This window comes from Polyodon spathula, chromosome 1 (assembly GCF_017654505.1).
Source record: "Polyodon spathula isolate WHYD16114869_AA chromosome 1, ASM1765450v1, whole genome shotgun sequence".
NCBI lineage: Eukaryota > Metazoa > Chordata > Actinopteri > Acipenseriformes > Polyodontidae > Polyodon > Polyodon spathula.
In genome coordinates this window covers 77,398,136-77,425,390 of record NC_054534.1, presented here as the reverse complement: position 1 = coordinate 77,425,390, position 27,255 = coordinate 77,398,136, and the positions used below count along the sequence as shown (strand labels likewise).

General features: G+C 36.2%; 2 protein-coding genes across 3 annotated transcripts in view; one reads left to right on the top strand and one right to left on the bottom strand.

Moving 5' to 3' along the window:
- Window positions 1-22,580, top strand: LOC121322763 (N6-adenosine-methyltransferase non-catalytic subunit). 2 transcript variants are annotated; one of them, XM_041263047.1, is made up of 11 exons: window positions 1-173; window positions 8,199-8,287; window positions 8,684-8,771; window positions 11,210-11,290; window positions 14,151-14,238; window positions 14,426-14,516; window positions 14,970-15,111; window positions 15,652-15,744; window positions 18,512-18,628; window positions 19,205-19,415; window positions 21,372-22,580. In XM_041263047.1, the coding sequence occupies exons 1-11, from the start codon at window positions 108-110 to the stop codon at window positions 21,677-21,679; spliced, it is 1,374 nt and encodes a 457-aa protein (XP_041118981.1). In that variant the 5' UTR covers window positions 1-107; the 3' UTR covers window positions 21,680-22,580. The 2 variants fall into 2 exon arrangements, with proteins under 2 accessions (XP_041118981.1, XP_041118989.1); XM_041263055.1 differs by lacking the exon at window positions 15,652-15,744.
- Window positions 22,581-26,043: 3,463 nt separating this feature from the next.
- The window catches only part of LOC121324417 (protein transport protein Sec24D-like), a 56,095-nt gene continuing 54,883 nt past the window's right edge, over window positions 26,044-27,255 (bottom strand). The window contains exon 23 of the mRNA XM_041266308.1: window positions 26,044-26,801. Within this exon, the coding sequence (XP_041122242.1) occupies window positions 26,661-26,801 (141 nt within the window). The 3' untranslated portion in view covers window positions 26,044-26,660. The remainder of the gene's footprint in view (window positions 26,802-27,255) is intronic.

Below are 27,255 nucleotides of genomic sequence, written 5' to 3'. Positions count from 1 at the left end.
ACGTCCTGACAAAGCGACGGATGCTTTTTTTTTTTACGAGAGGGAAGGTGTGGGAGTGAATTATAAGTAAGCTTTAATCAACAGTTTTAACTTTGCGAGTGATAAAAATGAACAATCGGTTACAGGAAATCAGAGAGAGGCAGAAAATACGACGGCAGCTTTTAGCACAGCAGGTAAGCAAAGATGATTGATATCTCTCCTATAATGTGACGGGTTTACCGAATATAATCACATGTAGTTCCCTCTTCCTCAAACTGGTAGACAGTGAAGTTTGAATATTGTTTGTTTAACGAAGCATACAACATTGTTTTAGCGTTTGTTGTTTAAAATTCTGTTCTTTGTTCCTATGTTTGTTTATTATTATTATTATTATTATTATTATTATTATTATTATTATTGTTATTGTACACTGCAGATGTTAAATGCATTGGTGTAACATATTTAGAAATGTAAATTACTTTAGTTTTTTGTTTTTGTCTTGTGTGCACTGTGCTTTTAAGTAATTCTGTATTACTGTATTACATAAAGTATACACTTATTTAAGTTGTTGTTAGCACAGTGTTTAGCTAATACATTCACTGATGTAAAGTAAATGCATTTGAATGAGCACGTAGGTTTTAAATGCCTTTCTTAAAAGTATTTTATAAATAATAACCTTTAGAAGAAGAAATAAAGTAAATAAGCTCTCTGTTTTAATAACAGGAAGCGGTTTATGTCAGTTAGTTTTCCCCTTCCAAACCTAATTTATTATTACTTTATTGTAAGTTGTAACCTCTGCTGTATAATAAAGCTACTGCAGATCTACAGGTTACAGGGCGCAGTGCTCTGAATAATACATGATGGTTCTGCCCAAGTAACCGCCTAATTGTTGTTTTGTTTTGTTTTTTGTAAGGGGTGTACGCCTTGGGTCCAAATGCTTTATCTTGAGAACCATCTGTGACCTGCAGCTGGTTCCAGTCCTTTAGTATCCCTCTACTGTTGTGGTATTTAAAGCTTCTAACTTGTATATTATCGGACACAATTGTGATTTGTATACAACTGAACAGTGAATGTGATGAGCCCTTTGTTGTTTTCGACAGACATTTCACTACATGTTTAAAGTATGTGACCCATAAAGCTTATACTTCTTTAACCTCAGTGCTATAGGAAGCTATCTATCACATTTTTACTCTGTACCTGTCCATGTAATAAGATCTAAAACAATGGCAACATTAAAAAAAAAAAAAAAAAAAAAAGGCTTTTAAACACCCCCACCCCCCACCAAGTAGGGGAGAATGGTGTGATAACAAAGGGCAGGCCTCGATGGGCAGAGTGGCATTTTCTCATTCTTGTGTAATAGTCAGTGGTGGCTGATGAACTTTGCGCCAAGTGGGGTGTCTGAGAAAGAAAATGAATTAATGCATACAGTATAAGTAGGGCTTCTGATTTAAACTCCCCCCCACACATACAAAAAGAAAAAATGAAAAATGTGTATAACCAATAAACAATAGAAACTACTGGAAAAACAGTCTACAAAAGAAAAATATGTTGCCCAGTGCAGCTGGGCAATGTCCCATCTTCCTGACTTGAATCGGTCATTGACTTGTTCTGAATACTTTAAACCAGTGTTCTTCACTAATTTTCAGAGGGGGACCACTTTCGCTGATAAGACATCAGTGTGAGATCTGCCGCACCACTTTTTTCACATTTGTGTATTGTCAGGGGCCACACTGTCCACCAGGGGCCACTTGTGGCCCACGAGCCTTGCAATGAAGAACACTGCTTTAAACCCACCACAACTACTGAGTGACAGCACATTCCTCATTTCTATTGGAGATTAAGCTTTCTACAAAAGTTTAGCTGCACATTCGGTGTGGCTCAGCTGATGGACAGTGTACTCCCTAGTCACGTCTAGTATGCAGTCGAGCAGTTCGTTCTGAATGGTTAAACACTTTTGCAGTTTGCAATCCTGGATTATATACAGGATATAAAATTCACTAGGCCCCTAAACACTCCTGAATTCAAAGGTGACTGTTTCATCATGACCACTTAATGCCAATTCAAAAGCACAGCAAAACCGTACACAATCGATTCATTTAGACAGAATGTACCAATTCCTTTCAACTTCCTCGTTATGCTTTCTGATCCAGACACACTATCTTTTCATACAACTGTGTTACAATCTGAAGCAAAAACATGTTGGAAATGTGAAAAAATGTCAAATTATCAAAAGTGCCCAGCCATTTAAAGCGGAGATGTCAAAAACGCAAGCCAAGTTTCAAGAAACCATTGTGACAGCCTTGCCCAGCACAAAGCAAATAGGCACAACTGTAAAACCGATGGGGGCCATGGTTGCCCTAATTGTTTCTACTAACTTGGCTCATGTTTTTCAGGCACCAAAAGCGGATCAAACGCATCAAAAACAGAAACCAAATTAGTAGAAAAAATTGGGGCAACCTTGGCCCCCAATTGGTTTTAATATATGAAAGAATGATGACCTTGATGTACAAAAATCTTCATTCCAGAGATTAAAAAAATCTCAGCTGATTGGTGGTTTTCCGCTTTTACTCAGTCCCCTGGGCTAGTGATGTGATCGATGCAGATCAGGGAGAAAAAAAATGTTCCAGATTTATAGATTGATTTGTTTATTTATTTTAAGTTATTTGCACATTTGTGACAGTTGGTGAGGTTTGTATTTTATTTTTTTGCATAAAACAAAGAAAAAAGTAAAAAATATAAGGCACAATGTCATTAAAGCGGTTATTTTTACATTATGTACCCCATTGGTGCTTGCAGACGGCTGTCTTGGCAAGTTGTTGCTATTTCATTGGTCCACAAACAAGTACTATGAATTAAACAGTTGTGGTGCAGTTCCACAGTTCACATTGTAGAACATGGCGAAAATAATGGAACGAAATAACATCTTGTAACCTGCCTTGCCTTTCCGCTCCACGATGGACGATCGCTTTTTAATCTCGAGCGAAATATATATATATATATATATATATATATAATATATATATATATATATATATATATATAAAATCGCACACTGTTTCACTTGTGCAGTGAGCGAGCGATGGGGGTGGTGGTTCGATCGTGGACATTGTTGACAAAGCCTGTAGTCCCCCCACTCTTCTGAAATAATCCATAAATTATGTATAGCTCAGCTTAAAAATGGTGAGCACTGTCTGCCTTTCCTGTTAAAAAATAGACCATTATACAACAATAACTAAGTCTGTATGTTTTTTTTATTGGTCCTCGTGTACCTCTGTACCAGTTATGTGAACCCCTGATTATGGATCAAGAGGGTACAAGGCGTTGGAAAGCCATATTTGCAGAAAATTAAACATTAACAACACTTACTTCAGCCCTTGTGCTGTCATGCATAAATACGTTCTTTATGTCTAGAGTGTTAACCCCCGTTGATTTTCACTTGAAGTTTTTAATAACAGCGCTCCTTATTGTAAGGTATAGTGAATAAATATAATAATTGTCCAGCTTACGCTACCCACAAAGTTACCTCGGCTGACAATATTAAATTAAACACAATTTGTTTTACCTTTTCCTTTTTCAGAGCTTTCAAAGTTTCCTTTAATAGTTCCCAAGTTTTCTTCCAACAGTTTTCAAAAATTTGAGCAGAGTATCCACAGGAGAAAGGGTAGTTTGGTCCTCAAAACAAACGGTCACAAGTAGATGAAATTTTTTAGACATCCTAATGATGCACAAAACCTTTTCTTAAGCTTTCGCCAAAGGTGTGTGTTTGCACTCTCAGCCAATCGCTGTCTTTCTCAAAAGAAGTTCTTTGGTGGCTGATGTCAGAAAGAGGTGTATTTTAACTTCAAAGGTTTTTTAAGTTCATTAGACCTGTAAATCTGTGTTGCCCAGTCCAACACGAATATTTTGATACTAGACTGGATATACACAACCAAATCTGTCATCTCAATACACTGTTTCACCCTTTTAACTTAACTATAACATTTTAGGAAAACATTTTACTAACAGTCCACGTTACTATACATGTATCTATTTAGTTTCATGTAAAAAATTGTTTTACAATATTTCAAGTCACTGTTTTCAGTATTTTCTCCATATAAACAGTTAAATTATTATAGTTTTCCCTCAAAATGCCAAGTTAGTTTTGTTTGTAATAGATTCCTCAAACGTTATTGATTAAATATATCTTGCATCAATATCATGTGTTCTCATATAATTCTTAATTTCTCTTAAGAGAAATAATTAATTTAATCACAGAGCATGCTTGCCCTGCAATTCCATTGTTTCCCCTGCTTAGAACAGAACCATAAATGACTCCGATCTCTCCAGACCACTGTCATCTTTTTGGAGATGCTTAACTTCAAATAACTTGTATCTTCCAGGACCCGATGCATATCTGTTCCTGTGTCTGTTTCTTAATCTAATCAATAATCACTTTTAAATTTCCGATAGACCATTTGCCATTTGTTGTTTATACAAAGTTATTAAACCTTAAACCTTGTCTGCAGACTAGTCTGTAGAGGAGAGGAATTGAAAAAAGAGGAAGGGGGGGGGGGGGATCAAAACAAAAATACATTCTAACCATCTGTGTTAGTAAAATGATAAGTTATATTCAATCATTAATTTTCACCACAGTGCACAGGTAAGAAAAAATAGATTTCACTTGAAACAATATATATTTTACCTCATCTTATTTGACTAGATACTTTAATCAAGTTTCACAGACTCTATTTTACAGTCCTGACGGTCAAAAAAAAAAAAAAAAATTGATTGGAAGGTGTAGTGTTTTGTTCAAAATTAAGTATTGGCATCTCTGGTTTTGTGAAACCCAGCAGTTAAAGTTCATTTATTTGGTATACATTCTAATTTCAGGTGTAATCTGAATCTTTCTCCTCACTTTCATCTCTGTCACTAATATACAATTGAACAAGAACTATTGAGTATTTATTTTCATTTGATATAGTATTAAATGGCAGTGTTTATATCTGATGGTGAAAAATAAATAAATATCAAGACAGATAAAGAAATAAATGCATTTGTATTGATTTATGTATTATTATTTCAATATTTATTAGTTCGTTTTATTTTTACCAAATATATAGGCTGTCCTTCAGTATAGCTAGGGCTTCTGTTTTTTGGGTTTTATTGTATTAATTGAGGAAAGGAGAAAAAGATACTTTGAATTTGAGCCGCTGATTCCACAAAAGCGGAAAGCCAGCTTTCAGCACAAATGCAGGGGAACTGCAGTCGTCTCGGAAAAGCGCTTTCAAAACACACTTAGTTAAGCGCAGAATTCTTACCTTACCATAGGTGAGAGGCAAAAGAGACTGTTTAATCCCTCGGTGGGGGGGACTGAGGGCATCAGTCAAGGAAGGGGCCTATCATCAGCTCTGATATAAAGAGCTCACTGAATGCCTACCAATAGGCAGGCATATCACATAAGTATGTTGTGGTGGTGGTGGTCGTCTTCGAATTGAAAGGGAATCTGTGTTTTCTGAGTGATTTACACACTAATTGTTACTAAAATAAAACAGGTCACTTTTCCATTGTAAAAATAAAATGGCATAAAAAAAAAAAATCCAATTTAAGAACAAACTTTCATAATGAAAAAATACAAAGGGTAATTTGTCAAAAAATAAATATTCAGTGTATTTTTTTACTAAATTTGGTCACACACCACTGACTAATACATAGATTAGACTTGTGGCTTAGATATAGCCTTAGCGATACAGCAGCACAAATATGCAATGTCAGTGAAGGGAAAGTTAAAGAGAGACTTTCAGGCAAGCTGGCTGAAGATTTACCCATGGCTTTGAGTTTAATAATGATAGTGGTCAAATGAGTTGCACAACTGTAGAACATAAGAACGTTAGAAATTTATAAACGAGAGGAGGCCATTAGGCCCATCTTGCTCGTTTTGGTTGTTAGTAGCTTATTGATTCCAGAATCACATCAAACAGCTTCTTGAAGGATCCCAGGGTGGCATGCTTTAACAACATTACTGGGGAGTTAGTTCCAGACTCCCACAATTCTCTGTGTAACGAAGTGCCTCCTATTTTCTGTTCTGAATGCCGCATTATCTAAATCATCATTTGTAACCCCTGGTCCTTGTTTCTTTTTTCACATCAAAAAAGTCCCTTGGGTCGACACTGTCAATACCTTTTAGAATTTGAATGCTTGAATCAGATTGCTGCATAGTCCTCTTAGTTCAAGACTAAACAGATTAAATTATTTTAGCCTGTCTGCATATGACATGCCTTTTTTAAACCCAGAATAATTCTGGTTGCTCTTCTTTGCACTCTTTCTAGAGCAGCAATATCCTTTTTGTAGCTTGGTGACCAGAACGGAACACAGTATTCTATGTGAGGTCTTAATAATGCGTTGTACAGTTTTAACATTACTTCCCTTGATTTAAATTCAACACTTTTCACTATATACCCAAGCATCTTGTTGGCCATTTTTATAGCTTGCCCCACATTGATTATTATTATTGTCGAGGACAAATTGTTGTTGTTCATTTTTTACCTGAACATTAGATACATCCTAGAACACTTTGCTTCTGCTTTAGACAGCTCTTCTTCCTTCTTTCTTTTTAAACGTTTTAAGTTGGATTTGTGCTCAGATGGAAAAATGACACTGCCAGTGAACACGTGTGATTAAAAATTCCTGGAAGCGCGGTGATCTTGAGCTCAGTAACAGCAACCCTTCCTCTGTTTGTCCTTCATTAACCAATGATACAATACGTCTCTTAGTGCTGGGAGATTTACAGGCACAGTAAAAAGAATGGAAACAATAATACATTAGGATGACCGGATGAATCATTTTCTCGCAGAGCGAGATTAGAGAATTCAATTAAATTGTGACAGGATGGGCCAGCTGACGCTGAGCAAGTTTGTGAATGGGTTGTAGATCAGATGTGCTGGTGCTGACGGACACTGGTGGCAATGATGGATGGGCTTGCAGGCAACTTTTGCCGTAAGTTTATTTATGTATTTATTTATTTTTAATTTGAGGTGTTGCGGCAATTGCCGTCGTTTATTTCGCGCCCTGTCAAAATTGAGAAGCATCAGAAGAATGATATTTTTGGAATTACTTTACTTCTTTTCATTCTTTATTGAGTTGTGCAGGCAGCTGGGCTGCCCTTCTTTAGACAGACAAATCACTCACTCGTTCTGTGCTGGTGCTGGAGCGACACGACTGATCTTTACTTGCAATGCATGTGTTTTTTTCATTAATTCATTTGTTGAACAGCTCCTTTTGTCGTGTTAGTGCATTACCATACATCTCCGGTAATTAATAAAAGTAAAAGCATATTATTATTATTATTTTATTATTATTATTATTATTATTATTATTATTATTATTACTACAAAAATCGCTGAATTAAAAAAAAAAAAAAAAAGAATCATCCCTAAATCCTGGGATTGGAATTGATTTTTCTGGAATTGGACTCCCTTCCCCGACCTACTGAGTGTGTTCATATCATACAGCGAGTGCCCATCAATAAGCTTTTTGTCTTGCAGCATATTAACACGAACAGACTACTGCCCTAAACACTTTAACTTGTCAGCATTTTGCTCAAAGTCATTTTTGACTTTGATAAATATCCCCATTCTACTTTCAACACATTAGCTTTTGGAAATATTGACTTCAAAACAATGTGCTTGGTCTGGCTGGATTTGGTACCGCACACAGCATTTTACTCTGTCCCAGCTCAGCTGTACACGATAAAATTTGAGTTCAGTAATTAAAAAAAATATATAATAAAAAAAAAAAAGCCTATATATGTAACTTTAAAAAAAATCTGTTTTCTCGCTACACTTCTGCATTTGTTGGCATGTCTTTTGAATTGCTTTTTGATTTTGTTGTAAATTGGAACCTTAGTTTTGTTTTTCAGAAGCATAACCTGTTTTTGGATTGTTAATTTGGACTTGTTTCAGCATGCTTATTGGAGCTCAGATTTTGAAATAATTTTACATATAATTTTTAGTTGGTGCATTTGCACCGTGGTTAACTAATTTTATTTTGTTCTTTTTTAAAAGCAGTTTTCTATTTACAGTACTTAACGTAGTAATTGGAAAAGACCATATTTTTCCCTTTTTTCATAGGTATATTATGACCCTATCTTACGTGGTATACTACATTATTTGGAAAGGGGTACTGGGCCTAAAAAGTTTGGAACCCAGTAAACTAAACCAATAACCAAATCTTTCTCCTTACAGCTAGGAGCTGAAAGTGCTGACAGCATTGGAGCAGTTCTGAACAGCAAGGAGGAACAGAAAGAGATTGAAGAAACAAGGGAGACAAGTAGGTTGGTATAGCATTTCAAAACAATTATAGTAGCCGTGTTACATACTGTATTGAAGCTTCTGCATGTCTCCCTGTTCTCGAGTTTATTAAACCTCTTTGCACATTGACTCATTTAAGGACAGGCTACTTTGTAATTTTTTGGAGCATTTTTAAGTGGCATCTGCCTGTTATTTGAATTATCTCTAACTATATTGCTATGGTAACTTACTCTAATTTACTTATCCACAAAAGTTAAGTCTAAACATAATGTATCAAATTACTTAAATAGCTTGTTCTGATGTTTTTAAAGAAAAATTTACTTGGTACTTAAAGTTTTACTTCATATTTGAAACAGCATGCTTATGTTACGTTAACATTAACTTTTCAAAGCTCATGTAGTCAAGCCGTTATTTTCTAGGGCTTCGTATGACACATCTGCACCGGCTGCCAAACGTAAGTGCCAGAATGAGGGAGAGGTCACGGAGGAAGAGGTTGAAGAACCAAAGGTAGTAGTGAAAGTAATGTGTTTGCTTTAGTACTTTATTTGTTAATTGATGCTCTTTTACAAATGTTTTAGATTTTTTTATTTGTCCACTTAGTTTTGTTTGCTATTAACTGTCTGTCAGGTGCTGTAATTGAGCTCCCACGTACATAAATGTGATTAACTGATAATCCAAAGAACAACACAAAACTTGTTTATAATGTTATTTAAATAGTTCTGCATTGAATAGTTTTGAAGTTATATAAACAAACATGATATTAACAGTAAATGCCACAAACACAAATATAAACTACAAAAATAAATTTTACAGGGGTTGAAATGAACCTTTCCATCCACTGGCCCCACGCACATTCTGTTGACCCAGTATAATGTGTATTGATAATCCAAAAAAAAACAGAGTTTGTCTTGCAAAAGAAACTGCAAAAATAAGCACCTATTGGAACATTTACAAATTCCATTAATTATTACCATTGAACAGGTCATAGAGTTATAAAAAAATACAACTAAACCATTTTTGGGCGTGGGTCTAGTTTCAACGCATTTCACCCCCACACTGTTAGCTCGAAATATCCTATTCGTCACTTCCGAGACTGATTGAATAGGAAATTGAGTACATACAATTAAGTGTCAAGAATAAGTGGTGCAACTTTTCTACATCTGTACCAGCTCCCCTGCAACTTTCAGCACTCTTACTTTGCAAATAAACAGGAGCTAGCTGTGCGTAGAAGCTGATGCAGTATATGAGACATGCTTTTCTTGCTCCTTGAAGACAGACACATTATATTTTTAATGCTGTTCTGTATCGGGTAATAAGCAGGATAATATAAATAATGCAGTTATTGAATACAGTGCTGGTAACAAATGTATTAAACTGAACAATACCGGCAAAAGAGAAAACTGAACCGAATTTTTGTACAATTAAAGTGTTGGCAGTTTCATCACTAAACCGGTGGGCATTTTTTTGGAGCTGATCACACAATTTGCTTAATGTAGCAGTACATATTAATGCCCCTTAATAATTTTAATATGATGACATAAATCAAAATTTATAACAAAAGTTAGATGCTGCTAATAACAATAGTAAACAGTAAACAGTAATTATCAAATAAAAATCAAAAAACGTGTGCCATTATTGACTTGCTCTGTGCCGTTTATTGAAATGTTCAATACAACAGAACCTGGGGTTGCCTTCTTGTTTTTGTTTGTTTTCATTTTCATAGCAGACCCTGCATCTTTTTTGCGGTCTCTGCTTCCCTTGTGTTGGAGGGGTAGTCACAAATGTGTGTACACAGCTACTTTGCGCAGGCATTGTGATGGACATGGCTGCTGCAGACGCCTGCTTTATTGTCTTGTGCCCAGTGTTGTGTTTTGATAGTATTTCGTCACAGCACTGCCATTTCAAACCAAACCGCTTTGCTTTTGCAGCTGGCTTACGTGTAAAGTAGCTGAATGCTCAGTTGTTTGTACTGTTCTTGGCTTCACATCACTCTCTGAGTGATAATTCAGCATCGCTGTTGCTGGTATCGAAATCCTCCGAACCAACTTCACTCCTGTTGTCGTTCTCCGCGTACGTTGCCATGTTTTAGCTTTCGCTAAAAACTATATGAACAAGTAAAACTAATAATAAAACAAAAATTATAATTTAAAACATTCTATATATATAATATATATGTGTGTGTGTGTGTGTGTATGTATGTATGTACTTGTAAAAGTTGAATGGCTTCCAGCAATATATCTGTCTTTTAAAAGCCTGAAGTTATGTTAGAATTGCTACATGACATGCAATTGGATACAAATGTCACCTGACCCTCCCCCGACTTTCATTGCACTGCCTTGAATGAAACCTGAAATGCTAGACTGAGAAACTGCTCATAGAAAAGAATGGGTAACTTGATGTACCAACTTACGGCATGGTACTGGAAGGGGGCTTTCATTTGTCGTATTTGCGTCCTTCATGGTGTTCAAGTGGTTTAAACTTATTTTGGATTTTACGGAAAACAGATTAAAGATTTAATAAAAAAAAAAAAACTGCTCATAACAGACTTGCATACCTTGGATAAGTCATTACTTTTATTTACTGTTTCTACATCTCCCTCAACTCTTCTGCAACTCAACAAAATATACTGCAAGTAAACAGGAGCTCTGATTTTTGGTACATAAAGAAATTATATTTTTGTAACCCTCGGAAGGCAGAAAGGGGTGCAAACGCACCCCAAAAATTTACCTTGCGCACTCTGAAGAAGGATTACTCACATTTCCCTGAGTTGGACAAGGCAGTTCTTGTATGAAAATAAAGGTACACATTTAATGTTTAGTTTAGATATCGCGCAAGTTTAAAACCCACTGGGGTGCCTTTACACCCGTTATTGCTGAAGAAAGGTTAAGGAATTCTTAGGATATGGATAAATTCTGACAGTTTATCCATATCTCTCTTTTTTAAAGGATGAAGTAGAGCCACAGCAACCCCATGAGAACCTGCAATATGAAGAGGAGGTGTATAAACATTCAAGTACTTTTCTAAAGGTAAGACTATGGCCACTTAATCTGCATGCTTCACACTTCGAGTAAAGACAATGCATTGTATGCATTTTATACTTAGGTGGAACGAAACAGGATTTAAATAATGCTGCTGCTTTGTTTTGTAAGAAGGCATCTGAATTAAGTGTGAATGAAAGAATGAAGTATGCAGAGAGATCGACTGGGTAATTGCAAAGCATATGACATGGTTTATTTAGATTTCCAGAAAGCTTTTGACAGAGTCCCACATCAAAGATTCATTCTCAAACTGAATGCAGTAGGGATTCAAGGAAGTGCATGCGTGTGGATTAGGGAGTGGTTAACATGTAGAAAACAAAGTACTGAATAGAGGAGAAACTTCAAAATGGAGCAAGGTAACCAGTGGAGTACCACAGGGATCAGTATTAGGTCCTCTGCTCTTCCTAATCTATATTAATGACTTAGATTCTGACTTAGATTCTGCACGCAGTAAATAAAAATGTGCATTATAAATATCATATGGGAGATACTGAAATTGCACAGAAAAGGAATCTATGAAAAAGACCTAGGAGTTTTTGTTGACCCAGAAATGTCTTCATCTAGACAATGTGGGGAAGCTATAAAAAAGACCAACAAAAGCAATGTTAAAAGTTTATAATGCATTAGTAAGACCTAGAATATTGTGTTCAGTTTGGGTCATCTCGCTACAAAAAGGATATTGCTGCTCTAGAAAGAGTACAGTGAAGAGTGACCTGAATTATTCTGGGTTTAAAAGGCATGTCATATGCAGACAGGCTTAAAGAATTGAATCTATTCAGTCTTGAACAAAGAAGACTGTGCTGTGATCTGATTCAAGCATTCAAAATTCTAAAAGGTATTGACAGTGTCGACCCAGGGGACTTTTTCGACCTGAAAAAAGAAACAAGGACCATGGGTCACAAATGGAGATTTAGATAAAGGGGCATTCAAAACAGAAAATAAGAGGCACCTTTTTACACAGAGAATTATGCGAGTCTAGAACCAGCTCCCCAGTAATGTTGTTGAAGCTGACACCCTGGGAATCCTTCTAGAAGTTGCTTGATGAAATTCTGCGATCAATAAGCTACTAACAACCAAACGAGCAAGATGGGCCGAATGGCCTCCTCTTGTTTGTAAACTTTCTTATGTAATGTTCTTATGAGGGACAATGGTAAAGACTAAAGTTACTGGTTCTATGAACGCTTTCCTTCCTAGCTCTGGAAGCAGACCTTAGTTCTGACCTAAATAATAGTTTTGTGATGTGGATTAAAACTCACTTTTGTCTTTTTAAAATTAGAAAAAATTGAGGTGAAAAATTAATTGTGAAATAACTGACTATGGTATTCAATTACATTCACTGGTGGGCCAGATAAGGCCATGTCCGAGTCTTATCAGGTCACAGTGCGCTCATGATGTGCGTGTGGGGGGGTAACCACTTACAATGATACGATTTATGATTGCCATTTATAATACAAAGCAAATAATTATCACTGTGATGCTATTAAAACTGCATGCTAGTAATCTTAATGTTAGTAAAACTATCACATTTAAAATGGACATATAAATTCCTTTTGTCTAAAATTGACATTCGCTCGCACCATCATTGTTGCGGTGGCACGGCAGATTTGCCATGACAGCGGCGCCAGACTTTCCATGTTGAGGTGTCGTGGGGGGGGGGGGCAGAACAAAAAATTGAGGGGGCTACACTGCACTTTGTGCAGGCATGCATAAAATACATTCAAATAATTTTCAGTGTCAGATGTGGACCAGGGTGAACAGCAAGCATTTAAACAGCAACCTTCAGGAAAGATAGAAGTTACAGGAGAGGAGTCATTATTTGAAGTTAAATAGTAGTAATAGTAAACCTGTAAAATAAATAATTCAACGTTAGGTTATGGAGTGTACTGATGTGAATGGAGGTGAATGTGCATACAGAGTAGTGTGACTAAACTAAAGTTTATTGATTGAAGGCAGCTTACATACAGAGTGTTGCAAACAAGCAAGGAGACGGGTTATTACCAGATAAAGTGCAGTGATCATTTGTTCCTGTATTGTGATGTGTTGCCAATAGATATTGCTTGTTATGGGACACAAACACCCTGTAAATAGCGGCGACCTTTCAACCAGGCGTATCTGCAGCTAGCATTTGTAATGAAGGACAAGCACCTGCCTACTACTTCCTGAAAGAAACCACAATAAAAAATAAAAAAAATTACAGAGCATGTCCCCGGGACTGAATTTTTCACTGCTGTCCATGAAGTTCTGTGCAGCTGAATGTCTTTGATCCACAGTGGAAATGACGGCGTGGTTTGCCACTAGAAATGCTAGTTTTAAGTGTTCTTTTTTTTATTAACTGTGAACAAGTAGCTTTCTAATAATATTAAATATTTCCTTTTTAGGGGTTAGTAAATATAACTTGAATATTATTATTATATTTGTTGTTTTTCCCTGACGTTTTCTTCCCCATTAAGAATTAGATTGATCCCAGTAGCCACTGAGTAGTAAAATTGGTTCAGTGTACGTGTTTTGGTTAATTCAAATGAGGTTAGGGTTAGGGTTAGGCTTGTCATTTATTAAAATGTGCTCTCGTTTAGCGTTCTTCATTCTGTGTTTAATGAGAAAGTAAAGACTTGGACGATTTAAAAGTCTATTTAGTTGTTTCACATTAAAACCCTATAAATTAAAGTGATTTTCTCACAAAGCGTAATTAAAAAAATTTTGTGGAAAAACTGCCTAGTTGGCAGTACTGCAGCAGACGTGCGACGGGCCAGACGGAAGGCGGGCTGCCAGTAGAAGAACGCTGCTATATATAGTATTGAAACTAAAAAGTGAGGTGGGACATTTTAATCCTTTTGCTTTTTTGTTCTAGGGAACCCAAAGCCTGAATCCACACAATGATTATTGCCAACATTTTGTGGATACTGGCCATAGGCCACAGAACTTTATCCGTGACGTGGGTATGTGAAATATTTAATAACTTTGCCATTTAAATGTGTAGTTGGAACGGGTTTGATTCCATACATTTATACTACACGGTGCCGTTATTTACAATTGGGTTTATGATCACATACAGTGATTTTAGCAAATGTATAGATGCACCACCTTTTAAGTTTTAGGTTTTAAGTATTGACTGTGTGCCTACAGGTCTTGCTGATAGGTTTGAGGAATACCCAAAACTCAGGGAGCTGATAAGGTTGAAGGATGACTTGATTGCGACAACAAACACCCCTCCTGTGTAAGTGGTCCTTATGAAGTTTGAGTATGCATTGACTTATTTAAACTCTATGCCTTCCAAGCAGCCCAACTATGTATGATATATATTGTATTTAAAGGACTGGTCAGCAGACAACGTATTAGCTTTACAAGATGAAGCACTGTTTATTTTAGCTTATATCTCCCATTAAAAGAGGATTAAGTTGGATTAAAGTTGTTTTATTTTTTGCAGTCCTAAAATTAACTGGACAGAAGAATGCTGAGCCTAGTAAGAAAATAATTACTTGCTGTAATGGCATAATTCAAAAGAAAGTGGAATATATTGAAGATAAATGCTATACTTTTTATTTTATTTTAAGCTTTTACATTATATCAAACAGTTAAATGATGTGGGTGGTATGGTTTTCTCTCTAAAATAACATGGGTGTAATTTTAATAGTTTCATATCCTCCCCCTCCCTCATTAATTCCAATAGGTACTTGCAAGCAGATATGGAGACCTTTGATTTGCGTGAACTGAAATGCAAGTTTGATGTGCTTCTTATTGAGCCACCTTTGGAAGAATATTACAGAGAGTCTGGTATTGTAGCCAATGAGAAGATCTGGGCGTGGGATGATGTGAGTGAGTTTATTGCAGAGAAGAAATAGATTATCCCCTTTATATCAATCTTCCAGAGCCAGACTGAACCTTCATCTACCTTTAGCGTTTCCACTGGCGTGATATGGACAGGATTGTTGTCAAGTATGTATACGACAGAGAGCAGTGCCGAAGTTGGCAGGTGAACGACCAAGCATGGAGCAACAAGATTCTAGGCCAAAACCAACAGGTCATGTAATTACATAATCTGGTCAGTTCCAGATAACATTAAAAACATCATGTGTTATCACTGGAACACAAAGTACATTTTCAAATAGGTAAAGAATGCATTTTGTCCAGGAGTTGAAAGTGGTGCACAGATTTAACACCACACTATATTGATAGGTGCAAAATAATTGTATCTACTTTAAAAGCTGATGTGCCTGATATTTTTATGTAGCTGAAATAAATCTTCAGAACTTCACAAACCAGACAGTTTTTTTGTTAATTCTACAGTTAAGTCCAGTTTTCACTAAGACTGTGTATTTAAATAGTAATGAAAGAGTCTTCACCCCTCTCAGATGATGAAGCTGGAAATTGAAGAAATTGCAGCACCAAGGTCATTTGTCTTTTTGTGGTGTGGATCGGGGGAAGGACTAGACCAGGGCAGAGTGGTACAGTATATATCTTAAACCTTTTTTTTTTCAAACAATATCACAATTTTTAGATGCACAGCCCAATTTGATAGCATTCTCTGCAGATTACTTTTTCGACTGCCATCTGAAAGTGAGGTGTGTTTGGAACACAGCCACATAATTCCCATATTCCTAATGGGAGAACATTATCAGATACAGTGGCTTGCGAAAGTATTGACCCCCCTTGGTATTTTTTCTATTTTGTTGCCTTACAACCAGGAATTAAAATAGATTTTTTGGGGGTTTGTATCATTTGATTTACACAACATGCCTACCACTTTGAAGATGCAAAATATTTTTTATTGTGAAACAAACAAGAAATAAGACAAAAAAACAGAAAACTTGAGCGTGCATAAGTATTCACCCCCCCAAAGTCAATACTTTGTAGAGCCACCTTTTGCAGCAATTACAGCTGCAAGTCTCTTGGGGTATGTATCTATAAGCTTGGCACATCTAGCCACTGGGATTTTTGCCTATTCTTCAAGGCAAAACTGCTCCAGCTCCTTCAAGTTGGATGGGTTCCGCTCGAGTACAGCAATCTTTAAGTCATACCACAGATTCTCAATTGGATTGAGGTCTGGGCTTTGACTAGGCCATTCCAAGACATTTAAATGTTTCCCCTTAAACCACTCAAGTGTTGCTTTAGCAGTATGCTTAGGGTCATTGTCCTGCTGGAAGGTGAACCTCCGTCCCGGTCTCAAATCTCTGGAAGGCTGAAACAGGTTTCCCTCAAGAATTTCCCTGTATTTAGCGCCATCCATCATTCCTTCAATTCTGACTAGTTTCCCAGTCCCTGCTGATGAAAAACATCCCCACAGCATGATGCTGCCACCACCATGCTTCACTGTGGGGATGGTGTTCTCGGGGTGATGAGAGGTGTTGGGTTTGCGCCAGACATAGCGTTTTCCTTGATGGCCAAAAAGCTCAGTTTTAGTCTCATCTGACCAGAGTACCTTCTCTCATATGTTTGGGGAGTCTCCCACATGCCTTTTGGCGAACACCAAACGTGTTTGCTTATTTTTTTCTTTAAGCAATGGCTTTTTTCTGGCCACTCTTCCATAAAGCCCAGCTCTGTGGAGTGTACGGCTTAAAGTGGTCCTATGGACAGATACTCCAATCTCCGCTGTGGAGCTTTGCAGCTCCTTCAGGGTTATCTTTGGTCTCTTTGTTGCCTCTCTGATTAATGCCCTCCTTGCCTGGTCCGTGAGTTTTGGTGGGCGGCCCTCTCTTGCCAGGTTTGTTGTGATGCCATATTCTTTCCATTTTTTAATAATGGCTTTAATGGTGCTCCGTGGGATGTTCAAAGTTTTGGATATTTTTTTATAACCCAACCCTGATCTGTACTTCTCCACAACTTTGTCCCTGACCTGTTTGGAGAGCTCCTTGGTCTTCATGGTGCCGCTTGCTTGGTGGTGCCGCTTGCTTGGTGGTGCCGCTTGCTTGGTGGTGCCGCTTGCTTAGTGGTGTTGCAGACTCTGGGGCCTTTCAGAACAGGTGTATATATACTGAGATCATGTGACACTTAGATTGCATACAGGTGGACTTTATTTAACTAATTATGTGACTTCTGAAGGTAATTGGTTGCACCAGATCTTATTTAGAGGCTTAATAGCAAAGGGGGTGAATACATATGCACGCACCACTTTTCTGTTATTTATTTTTTATAATTTTTTTAAACAAGTTATTTTTTTCATTTCACTTCACCAATTTGGACTATTTTGTGTATGTGTTCATTACATGAAATCCAAATAAAAATCAATTTTAATTCCAGGTTGTAAGGCAACAAAATAGGAAAAATGCCAAGGGGGGTCAATACTTTCGCAAGCCACTGTATATTGTTTATAATGTAACCTGTAGCTTTGTGTGCAGTTTTAGATAGCGAAAGCCTTCCACTCTGTAAACCACAGTCATTTTTCATATTGTTTTGTATTAAAGCATATAGAAGAAAATATAGGGTGGAAAAAAAAACCTTTGTAAGGGACCAGGATTATTTGCTTGTGAAAAAATAAATAGTCTGCATGTGATTTACTTGTTTTAAAAGGAATGCCAATATACAGTATATTTCCATAGGCAAGCTCAGTTTCTAAATTGCTCAATGTCAGACTGGATTTACTGTTACGCTTTTTTTTTCTTTTAATGATCTTCAGTATGAATGTTTTTATCACCCTCACCATGTAGCTTTACTATATGTAGACATGAGTGTGTTTGACACCCTTCAGTCATGCTTGTACTAATTTTTTTCTTCTATAAATGAACTGCAGCTGTTTCAGTAGAAATAAATATAGTGTGATGTGTACTTTACAGTGTTGCATGTAAGTGACACTGTGGTCATTTATGTGTTTGAATGGACGGTTACTATCAGTAGTTAAATTTAAACAATGTTCAGTAAAAACAAAGTAGTAATTACAATACAAGTACTGATGCTTATTTGGCCTGTCTTGCTTGAAATGTGGTATGACCTCCTTTTGGATTTATTACAGCTTCTGGAAAATTGGCAAGCCACTCTTCTTGGTAGTAACTTTTTTCTTTTTTTTGTCAGCCTCTTCAACTGGATCTAGCAATGTGCTCTGTCAATACTTATAGGCCACACTGTATATAAACATAATGCATGTAAACTTATGTTAACAGAACATTCAACTCTTTTATGGTGCTCTTGTTTCTATATTTAGAAAGAAGCAAGTTTTGTAGACATGACAAAAAAAAAAAAAAAAAAAAAAAAAAAAAAAAAAAAAATCTTTTTTCCTAGTGCTTACGAAAATGGGGTTTTAGAAGATGTGAAGACATTTGTTGGATCAAAACAAACAAAAATAACCCTGGAAAGACAAAAACCTTGGACCCCAAGGCTGTCTTCCAGAGAACAAAGGTACAAAACATGTCCAGACTAATGGGGCTTAGTTCTCCTTAAAACATAGCTGGTAAATCCATACTCCATGCTCTGCAATTGTATCTTATGATAAGAAAAAGAGATGACCTGAGGGGTGCTTTTTCTAGCTGTTGGGTAAAATTACTGAACACTGTGAATAGTGTCCCAACCACATCTTTTATTCTTCTGTACAGTCTGATAAATGTGGTGGTGTCACAAGTTTGGATTGATTGATTTCTAAAGTTTGTTTATTGTTGTCAAAAAGCTCTTTTTTTACTTGAAGCATATTGAAATGCAGATTAGGGGGAAGCATGAGTCTTGGAACTGTTTTCAGTACTGGGGGGGGGGGGGGGGGGGGGGGGGGGGGGTGCGACATTTCTCCACTTCCTGATAACAAGGGAATGACACTTACCCCGGGTGGGGGCAAATGTTATGTTGGTAAGAATATTACCACTCCCCATTAAATGATTCCAAATAAAAGAATAAGATATATTTGTTAAACTACAATGTTTAGACACCAAAGAGAAGAGTACAGATAGTTGTCCTATCCTAGGTGATTGTTTCTTGTAACTTTAGGAGCACTGCTTGATGGGAATCCGTGGCACTGTGAGACGAAGCACTGATGGAGATTTCATCCATGCTAATGTAGACATTGACCTGATCATTACAGAAGAGCCTGAGATTGGCAACATAGAAAAACCTGTGGAGATCTTTCACATCATTGAGCACTTCTGTCTAGGACGAAGACGGCTGCATCTCTTTGGCAGGGATAGTACAATTAGACCAGGTTTGTAAGGAGTCTTAGTGGAACAAGGAAAAACATGTGACTTTACTTGTATGTGGGCAATGTATACACTTTTTGAGGTATAGGTTGAAAATTTCTGCTGACTTTAGGGGACCTTCAATTAAAATATATAGGTAAAACTATATAGGTATAAAGGTAAAAACATTCAGAAACAATGTGCAGCTATATGAGATTTTTACATGTTTTAAAGTTTTCATTAAAGTCACTACCAAACTTTAAATCCCATAATAAATGACCCATACAAAAAGTAATAACATTTACACATGACTGGAGTAAGCTAAATATAATTTTATTGAAAGAGTATTTCGATGGTTTATATAACACCTAAATTGGTGTTATAGGGATAACTGCTATAATTAAATCTGTCAAGCTATTTCAGGCAGAAGAATTTATATAATATATATATATATATATATCAAATATAATAATTCAATAATAATGCTTAGCACTGAAGGCAAATTATAATCTTCTTTCATAACAATATACCGTATTCTTTCAAATTGAAGACATTTTTTTAAAAAGTGCATCTTCTCAAAATATCGTGTGTCTTAAATTGAAGTATAGTGATGCGTGTGTCGGCAACAAAAGACGTGACTGCCCGAGTACACACACAGGAACGTGACTGACTGCCAGAGAAAAGACAAACAAATATGTTAGTGCCCTATCATCCATGACATACAGGCAGCTATTTTCAAAGCAGTGTCTAATGTCCTTAGGAATTTGAAGAGAAGCTTTTACAATTTCAGTGTTTTGTTGTTGTGCTCCATTCTAACAAACAGTACCAGCTTGGACAGATCGGCAATGCGGATCAGATCCACGTATATATATATTTCGGCTTGCCAAGCAATACCACAGTCCACAAAAAGGGAGAAAAACAGGTGTCGTTTCCTTGTATGTGTAATTTGAAGTTGTATCTTTGTAAATGCACCTTTTTGTTTGATTTATTTTTTCCTCAAATTGAAGGTTGGAAATTTAGGCTGTGTCTTAAATTCAAAGGAATATGGTGGGAAAATATACATATGTTAAAAGTTTTAATTTAAATATTAAATACTTTGCCAGCATTTCTCAAGTTAATGCCTGAAGAAAGGCTTTTAATGAAGTGTAGAAAAATGATTGTATGTGCTGCTTACTCATCCCTAAAGTTCATCCCAAGCTTTGTCTTCTCCCAGCCAAAAAGAGCTGGCAACTCTTAGAATGAGAAAGTCTTGATGATTTAAAAACACTTGGTCCATGTGGGCCACTGACAATATCACATGCTGATTTCAGCATCAGAGATACCAGTTGATAGTTGTGCGTTTTCAGAGTTTTGCAGCCTATTTTTAGTACCGTAGTGATAAATAACTTTCCTACAATTGCTGATATAAACATTTTGTAAACCACATTGAATAATGATATGTTGTATAATTAGTTTTACGCTTTAATGTTTATGATTTAGCCACCATTATAATGTTTGAATATTGATTCTGATGTTAAAATGTAAAATATTTGATTTTTGAGTTATAGTTACTCAATTGAATGCCCCAAGCTGAACAACACTGAGCAAAGTTAAATGTTTCACTCCAGGCCAGTGATTCTCAAGCCAAATATTTTGCTTGGCAGGTGCTATGCTTTGTTCACTCTCAAATATTGGCATCTCTGGGTTTGTGAAACCAGCAGTTAAAACATAATTATTTGGTATACATTCTAATTTCAGATGTAATCTAAATCTTAACTTCATTCAATCTGGTTTCCTGAGAAAAAAAATCCAATATAGCAGTGGATCCCAGATTCCTGCCACTTTTCAGCTTTTTTTTTTTATTTTTTACTTCTCACTTTCATCTCCTGTTATAAATACAGCTATTGCTTTTTAAATACAGATTTGATAAAAACAAGAATAAAAATGCTTAAATTGTTAAATGTTCACTCCTATCCTTAATTTCCCTCTGTTTTTGGTCTTAGGATGGCTGACTGTGGGCCCAACTCTCACCAACAGCAACTTCCATGCAGAAGCATATGCCTCCTACTTCAATGTGCCCAACTCGACAATGACGGGCTGCACAGAGGAGATAGAACGGCTGCGTCCCAAGTCACCCCCTCCCAAATCAAAGTCTGAGCGAGGGGGCGGGGCCCCGAGAGGTGGAGGAAGGGGTGGCACTTCAGCAGGACGTGGAGACAGGGGCAGGGAGCGGAACAGATCCTTTCGGGGTGACAGAGGGGGTTTCAGGGGGCGTGGAGGGCCTCACAGGGGAGGATTCCCACCACGATGATAAGATGCCATTAAATCGAAGCAAAAATAGTGGAGAAGACAGAAGACTCATTAGCTTTTATGCAGCATTTGCCAAGGGAGAAAAAACGCAAATGAAAAACTGCATTCCACTCTTTTTGTTATCTACTGAGATCTTAATGGTTAATCCTAGTACTGTATGCAAGAACTGTGGCCAGATAGATGGAGCCTTTTTATAATAAATATCTTCGTGATGGGAAGGTTATATTTTAGTTTTTGAGCAAATAATTGAAGCAGAGTATAAATACACATGTTCATGCTCTTGCTTTATCCAAGGCATTCTCTCACTAAAAAACATTTAAAACAGAATTCCTTGCAAGCCAAATACAGTAACTACTACAAGTAATTCAATGAACATTTATTTGAGAACCTTTGCTACCCAATAGTAAATAACTTCTGAGTCCTTTTTATGTGTGTTTTTTTTTCTTTAACTGCATTATTCAAAGAAACCGTTAAAAGGCTATTGATATGCAAAGTAGAATGCAATTTTTCTTTTAGTAGCCAGTGTTTAAGATGCAGTAGAATTCCGGGATAATGCCATGTTTATTTTACTTTTAAATAGTGTTTTTGCAAACAAGATGTATCTGAGCTTCTAATATCCTTTTTTTAAACAATGTTTAGCATTATTTTTATTTAAGTATTCACTGTGGAACCCAAATAATGAATATAGTGGTTTAAACAAGTGCAGCTACCACTTCCATAATGTCATCTAAGAAGATTAAATACTGTAATTTAGAAAAATACTATTGTATTACCATCACATTTAGCAGTCAGCAAGTCTTTGTGGTGGTGGTCTACATCCACACATTTTCAAATGTACAGGTACTCGTACAGTGTTTTGTTAGCATTTTTAATAAAATAAAATACAGTTCCTCCCATCTAAACACGTTTCACTTCTTTTGACCAACAAACGTTTGTATTTGTGTTGCTTATTGTGTCTCCCCTCCCCCCTATACTCTAATGAAAACATGATGTATAAGGGTGGATTCATGCCACCGCTTGCAAAAGTACTGCCCCATCAAAATAATTCTGCTGTTCAGTGTTGTACACTTTTGCTTTAGTGGAAATCTTTTAAGAAAAGGATTGGTCACCATGTATGTCCACCAAAAGCAGCTGCCGCCTTTTGAAAATTTTTGGTAATTTACGGTGCAGCCATGATCTGTCCAAGCTAGTACTGATCTGTTGCAAGGACAACCAAATGGTAACTCATATCCTATTGTGTTGTCTAAACAATGTGACGTAGTCTCACAACTTTAAGAGAGACTTACAAAAACAAGTTTGAAGCAAGAGCAAAGAAAAGACAACTGCTGTAGCAGAAATTATAGGAAAAACTTTGCACTTGCTTAAAAAAAAGACTTAATTTGAATAGCTGTCTTATATCTAGGGTTAAAAACATTGAGAATAATGATGTCTGATATCAATTTTCCTATGATTTATAGTTTCGAAGTAGATCCAAGGGTGCAATCGGGGGAATGTGGTTACCAACCAATCATCCAGTAAAATACCTTTTGTCAGGGTACCCTGTTGCCCATGCAGAATCATGAAATAATCATTGAGACCAAATAAAAAACACAATTTGTGCCATAGTATTCTTCCTTCTATGTGATATCATAGAAATGTGAAAAAACGCCAAGTTATCAGAAGTGCCCAGCCATTTAAAGTGCACAATAATAATCGGGCAAAATAAAAGCAGATCAAACGCATGAAAAACACAAGCCAAGTTAGTAGAAACAATTTGGGCAACCTTGGCCCCCACTGCTTTGACAGTGCCTTTTTGCTTTGTGCTGGGCAAGGCTGTCACAATGGTTTCTTGAAACTTGGCTAAACTTGGCTTGTGTTTTTGATATCTCCACTTTAAATGGTTTGTCCCTTTTTATAACTTACTATTTTTTCACCTTTCCAATGTGTTTTTGTTTCCGATAAAACAACACACTTGCAAACAGAAGGATAGTTTCAAATCCCAAATGTAAAATGTAGTTTCATATCTATACAATTGTTTGCACAGAGAGGGGATTGAAGGATATAGTCTGTTTTCATTTGTTATCCCTCTTGGTAAGCACATGGGTTTCAGTAATGTGCAGTGAGAATAAACAGGCCGTGATGAGGCTCCCTAAACACTCAACACGTAAACCAGAATAAGACGACGAGCAGGCTTGCTTACTTTCCTGTAGAGGTGTCATTATACTGTACTGCCATCACTGATTGTGTCATTAGGAGAACAGCATGCATAAAAGATGGGATGATCGTTTTATTACAAGTCTTACTCTGTTTTGAAAAGATAGACAGGCTAGGAACAATGCAGCATCATCTGATGTATGTTTACTGTTCTGGTTAATCACTCACACAGTAGTCTTGAATCTGACTATAATAGGACATTATCATCCAGTTTGGCTCCTTGGCATCTACAAAACCGTTTACTTATCATAAGTGTAAGAGATTAACAAAAATGAATTATTCAACTACTGTATATCTCCCATGGACTTCAGAAATGTGATACAAGTCTATACACTTAATTTTGATTTGTGTATAATGTGGCCTATCATCTTGGATCCCATGCTTTGCACACCATGGAATGTCTGCATGGCATTGGTACTATATTCTGCAAATAGCTTTTTTATTCATAATCCAAAGCAGTGGTGCTTCACTTTGTCACATACACCCAGTGGGATCACAATCATTTTCTTGCTTACATTCAAATACTTAACATGGTGCCCTGGGAATACTTCAAGTGAAACATAAGTTATTGCAATTCAGATGAATTCCCAAGTACTATAAAATGCTCAAAAAATGCAGATACTGTAGAACATTTTTACAATAAATTAAAAACTGGAAAGAGAAATATGATATTTCATTTTTCGACTGAAAAAGGTGAAGTGTTAATGTTTTATATCTTCAAATAGGTTTCAGAAAGCAATGTTGTGTGTTTTTAATTGCAGATAGGTCGAACCAAAGGCATAGGGAACCTAGGCCTCCAAAGGTGAAAAACCAACCAGGGCTGGTGAATTATCCATCTGTGCCACCTAGCCCCTGACACGTAAGCATTTCTATCCAAACCCTACCAGTCACGACTCGTTCTAGGTTAAAAACAAAAAGGAACAGTCCTACAGATGGTTTTATTGATACACTGGAATGTCATTCAAGCACGAAAGTTAAAGGTTCAAAAGACAGTGATTTTTTTTTTCTTTTTTCTTTTCTTTAAATATCAGCATTCTATATTAGGTAATGATGCACCTAACTGCATAGGATGAGCTTACTGTGCTTTTACATTATAATGTATAATGCTAGGCCATACACAAGTAGTACCTGAGATGCACACACATCCTTAATATTCAACTTAAATTTATTTCAGTTTAATAAAATACAGATCTGAGCCAGATTGGTTTAATATGGCTGTATTAAGGTGGCTCCATCAAAAGCATTATAAATGCAAGATATAACTGGTGTTTACTTGATTTCTTTTACAGACAATGTCCTCTGTATTAAAAAAAAAAAAAAGCCCAAAGACCCTTATTACATTTTCATTTCTGTAAGAAATATGAATTACCATGCAAGTGACTTACTAGTAAGAGGTAATCAAAAAATCAATAACAGCCATTGTATTCAAGAGGGAAAGATGTGGCTTCATTTGTTATTGGTACTGTTGTCTCAAATATTTAGACATTTTTTATAAGGCATCCATTAGGACAACAAAGAGGCCATACTTTGGAGAACATATTAAATGGACACCCAGTTCTATTATGTATTTACTTAGGGTTGAGCCACACACAGATGACAGATTACATTATGTAACACAATTTATGTTCCTGGTAGTAAGTGTTATTTCCTAATTGCTTATGCCTCAAAAGTATAGAAAATGGCTATTATTCCCCACAAACTTTGTTTTTGTGACCAGGACAGTGATATTTCAAAATATCACTATTTCCAGTGGGAAAATGGGCAAATGTGTGTCTTTTCGTTCACATAAAGTCAGAAAAAAACAACATATGAATCCAAATTAAAATGTATTTATACTAAAGTAATACAAAGATGACTACAACAGATTTAGAAGTGAGTAGTTTTTCGAGATTTACAATTATACTGTATTTACAGTATAATTGTAAATCTTGTAGTCATCTTTGTATTACTTTAGTATAAATACATTTTAATTTGGATTCATATGTTGTTTTTTTCTGACTTTATGTGAACGAAAAGACACACATTTGCCCATTTTCCCACTGGAAATAGTGATATTTTGAAATATCACTGTCCTGGTCACAAAAACAAAGTTTGTGGGGAATAATAGCCATTTTCTATACTTTTGAGGCATAAGCAATTAGGAAATAACACTTACTACCCAGGAACAAAAAAAAAAAAAAAAAAAAAAAAAAAAAATTTGTTACACAGTGTTATAATACAAAACATACTATGACAAAGTGTTAAACAATGATAACAACAAAGAAGAAATAACCTACACAGCTCAACCTAATGCACATATGTAAACAATAATACCAAATAAAACAAAAATCAATTGTGGAACACATGTTTTATTTTTTTTTGCTAAAATGGAAGTGAAACAAACTTTTGTGAAACCTTGAAATTGTTAGGGCTTTGAATAAATAATAAAATCCAACTGGCACATTTTAAAATACATTTACTCTGCTGGGATGAAGACTGTTTGTAATACACCCCCACGCCCCGAGTGGTAATAGAGCTTGTTTATTTAATGGCACTATAGTAGGTAGGAATTAAGATAGATTTAGAAACCAGTAAGCAATCTGATTTGTACATAGGAATTTTAAGAGCACTTGATCTTGACAAGGCAAAAATAAATTTAAAATGTTATTTTGGTTACATTTTCAATAAATGATGAACTCCCTTAAAATAAGTATCTGCTTTGCTGGATAAAAGACAGCCGTTGTTTTTAGCAGAATCCAATATAATGGCACAGTTTTTAGAGATGAGTGGAATGTGCTGAGGCAGTATCTTTAGGTGAGTAGTTGTCTGATCTCTTTATGAACGTAGCACAGAAAATCCACGTAGGAAGCACCTCCATACAAGCCCTTGTCTTCTACCAGGAACTGTCTGAAAATCATCTCTGGTTTGTCTTTTTGCTTTACAATCATCAGCTGTGGAAAGAGAGATCTGGAGTTAGTGTATGTATACTCATTTTGCTGTTACCTCTTTTAATTACAATGCTTCTCAATTACTAAGCGTTTTATTGCAGGGTGTAATTTGCACCATTTGTGAAAGAATCCCTCTGTGCCTCCACATCAAAATCATACACACACACGTAAACCCATAAGCAGACCCAGACAATGACATGACAGCCTTAGTAAGTTGGTGTCACTGTAGGGGGCTTTATAAAATAGTTTTAATGTTAATTTTGTATGCCAAATGATGTCAGAGAAAAGAAGTATTGAATCTGTTCATTTTAAAGTATATTACAGTATCACATCCGATGGCTATTATCAACCAAAAACAACACTGGTCACATTCACATAACTGCAAATATGAAGTTTCTATCTCAGGTGGTTTCTGTGGTACAAGGTGTTGAAAATGCGGTGACAGCGCCTTTCATAC

What these genes read in the sequence shown, in the direction of transcription:
- LOC121322763 (XM_041263047.1), top strand. Translation starts at nt 108, where the DNA reads ATGAACAATCGGTTACAGGAAATCAGAGAGAGGCAGAAAATACGACGG. An exon ending in GAAACAAGGGAGACAAGTAG is followed by an intron (nt 8,288 to 8,683) that starts GTTGGTATAGCA and finishes GTTATTTTCTAG; the next exon opens with GGCTTCGTATGACACATCTG. An exon ending in GAACTTTATCCGTGACGTGG is followed by an intron (nt 14,239 to 14,425) that starts GTATGTGAAATA and finishes GTGTGCCTACAG; the next exon opens with GTCTTGCTGATAGGTTTGAG.